General features: G+C 56.9%; 1 protein-coding gene across 2 annotated transcripts in view; it reads right to left on the reverse strand.

Moving 5' to 3' along the window:
• Nucleotides 1-12: 12 nt before the first annotated feature.
• TBKBP1 (TBK1 binding protein 1) overlaps nt 13-3,184 on the reverse strand; it is a 6,963-nt gene continuing 3,791 nt past the window's right edge. For both annotated transcript variants that reach the window (XM_032449425.1, XM_015885812.2), the window contains exon 8: nt 13-342. In XM_032449425.1, the coding sequence (XP_032305316.1) occupies nt 129-342 (214 nt within the window). In that variant the 3' untranslated portion in view covers nt 13-128. The remainder of the gene's footprint in view (nt 343-3,184) is intronic.

The raw sequence follows: 3,184 nt of genomic DNA on the forward strand, positions 1-3,184 counted from the left end.
TATTCTGATGTTATTCTCAAGGATGGATGCTCATAGAGCCCAAGCAGGAGGGATGCTGCTGGGATAGACAGCCATAGGATGGCAGCCCAAAAGAGTGGGGCCCATAGGGTGGATGCTTACAGGGATGCTCATGGGATGGATGCATGCAGCTCTGCACCAACACAAGGATGAGGGCAGCCAGCTCTGTTTCTTCCAGCCCCATGAACCCCTTGTCCCTCCTTACCACCATTGAGGCTCTTCTCCTGCAGCAGCGCACGCAGGATCTGGCTCTGCAGGGAGCTGAGGTTCCGCAGGCGACACAGCTCCTCCGTCAGCTCCGTGTAGGCCAGTGCCAGGTTCACCCTGTGTTAAGGATGGAGTGTCACATTATGGGGGTCAATGCACGGCACTAAACAGGCCCAAACTCCTCCCAAAAGTGATGGGGAAGGAGAAGTTGTGAGCAACGCGTGGCTGCTTTCCAAAGGCCCAGCTAAAATCAGCAGATCTCTGCCGAGTTTGGGTGTCGCTGTTAAAGAAAAACCAGATTCTTTGTGGTGATGTGAATGGAGAACCCATCTCCTGTGCTACCCGCGGGGCTGGCAGCCTCCCTGAGCCCAGCAAAGGTGACGTGAGCTGCTGTGACACCGCAGGGAATGGGAGCTGCTGTGGGTAACTGCAGGCGACAGGGCTGCCCCGTATGGCTGGGCTGTGAGGTTGGGGTGGGGGGAAGAGAGAAGGGAAAGAGGGAGAGAAGGGGGAATGTGGAGGGAAGGGGAAGGGAAAGGAGAAGGGGAGAGAAAAGGGAAGGGGAAAGGAAGTGAGTTGGAAGGGGAAAGGGAAGGAAGAGGAAAGGAAAGGGGAAATAGAAGGAGAAAGGAAAGGGAAAAGGAGAGGAGAAAGGGAAAGGTAAAAGGAAAAGGAAAGGGAAAAGGGGAAAGGAAAGGGGAAGGGAAGGGAAGGGAAAGTGAATTGGAAGGGGAAAGGAAAGGAAGAGGAAAGGGGAAAGAGAAGGAGAAAGGAAAGGGAAAAGGAAGGGGAAAAGGGAAGGGGAAGGGAAGTAAGTTGGAAGGGGAAAGGAAGAGGAGGGAAAGAGAAAAGGTAAGAGGAAAAAGGGAAGGGAAGTGAACTGGAAGGGGAAAGGAAAGAGAAGGAGAAAGGAAAGGGAAAAGGAGAGAAGAAAAGGGGAAAGAAAAGGGGAAGTGAGTTAAAAGGGGAAAGGAAGAGGAAAGGGGAAAGAAAAGGAGAAAGGAAAGGGAAAAGGGAAGGGGAAGGAAAAAGGGTAAGAGAGAGGAAAAAGATAGGAAAGAAAAGGATAAGAAGAAGAAAAGGAAAAGCTCCCCATGGATGGGGGAGAAGATCCCCACTCGATCTTCTCAGGGTCAGCCCATGCCTCAGTTTGACACACTGCAACCCATCAGTGCCAGCACCCCAAGCTGTGACCCACAGAGCCCCACACGGCACCGCACCCCATAGCGGGGTTGGAGGGGGGGGAGGATGAGAGCTGAACCCCCACTGCTGGATTTTGGCCCAGTGGAGCACCCTGCACCCCGGGGCCACCCCAGAGCCGCTGCATTGCAGGGAGGAAGCGCGAAAACCACAGCGTTGGGGTGGAGGAGCACAGAGCAGGGCTGGGGGGGAGTGGGGTGAGGAGCAGCCCCCAGCCCCACACTGACCCCACAGCGGGCAATGCAATGGGATGTGGGGCAGCACAGTGGGTCCATCTGGGAACCAAGAGTTTATGGAGAGGGTTGGTACAACCTCACCCCCCCACCACCACCACCACCTTTACCCCATCCTGCACTACCCAGCCCCAAAAAGAAATTGCTGTTTCAGGATAAAATTGTGGCACTTGATACGTAACTGCAGATAAGGTGTGAGAACAAAACAGCCGCCCACAGCCCCGAAAGCACCGGGGAGCACCCGCTGCTGGGCCACGATCCTATAGGGCTCCTGGCAGCACCAAAGGGACCCCCAAAGGACCACCCCATTGTGGTCATCTCTGGGTCCTTTGTGAGCCCAGAGCATGGGGGGGGGGCTGGGAGCAGCAGGGGGGGCATGGTGGGATGGCATGGGGTGACTGTGTTGAGATGAGGGGGCAGGGATTGATGCACCCCAACCAATGGGGTGGGGGCTGCAGAGGGGGGCACCTGTGTTGTATCTCCCCACGGCACAGTTGACATGCAAGGAGATGCCAACCACATCATATTGTGCTCAACCACAGCCTGTGCTGCTCTGTGCATTGGGACCCTGCAGGTGAGGGGCTGCGTTGGGAATTGGCCCAAAAGAGCTTTTCAGCCCCAAAAAAAGGAGCAGGTGGGGGCAGCGGACATCGCCCCCACAACAATAGGTGGAGAAAGGGGGGGTGGGGGTGAGTCAAAGCCCAACCCTGCTGCCCTTGTGGCTGCATTATAGAGGGAGGGTGAGTCATCTGGAGAAGGAAAGAAAGAGAAGTCACCCCCGGGGATGGAAGGCACTGAGAGCCCTGAGTGCTGTAAAGGGGCAAGGGCCAGTTACCAAAAAGGGCCTTATTTACAAGAAAAGAAAGCTCTGGGGAGGACAAAAGCACAGAGATGGGGAAGGGGCTCAGCCCATGGGAGGGTGTTGTGCCTCAGTTTCCCCTTCCTGAGTAGAGAATGGCTGATAGATGGAGCGGTGTATGGGGGGGGTTGGGGTTTAAATGGGGGTGGTCTGCAGGCACGGTGGGGCTGAGCTTTGCAAACCTGAAGTGAATGAATGGGGAAGGCCTGGGGCTGCTTGAGGGGGGGAACTCAGAGCGGATCAGAGAGAGCAGAGAGAAAGCAAGGCGTCCATTGGGGTGAGAAAAAGGATGGGGGGTGATGGGGGGGGGAAATACGGCACCTTCCCACCCCGCATCCCAAACGTCAGCTCTCATCTGTCCACAGCTCCCCACGCGCCCGGGGAGATGCAATGTGTGCTGAGGCTGAATCCGTCACAACCCGGGGTGATGGGGGGGGGCAGGAATAAAGCCGACCCCCCCACCACCACCCCGACCCCCTCCCACCCGCATCCCAGCGCCCCGAGATGGCTCAGGGATGGAGCTGATGGGGCTGATGTGCGGTAGCAGCGCCCTCTGCGGGCAGTGCCCCGACCCATCCCATCCCATTGCATTGCATCCCATCCCATCATCGTTGTGCCCCATCTCATCCCACCCCACCCCATCTACCCCATCACAGTGCAGCCCATC

The sequence above is a fragment of the Coturnix japonica genome, chromosome 27, assembly GCF_001577835.2.
Source record: "Coturnix japonica isolate 7356 chromosome 27, Coturnix japonica 2.1, whole genome shotgun sequence".
NCBI classification, from domain to species: domain Eukaryota; kingdom Metazoa; phylum Chordata; class Aves; order Galliformes; family Phasianidae; genus Coturnix; species Coturnix japonica.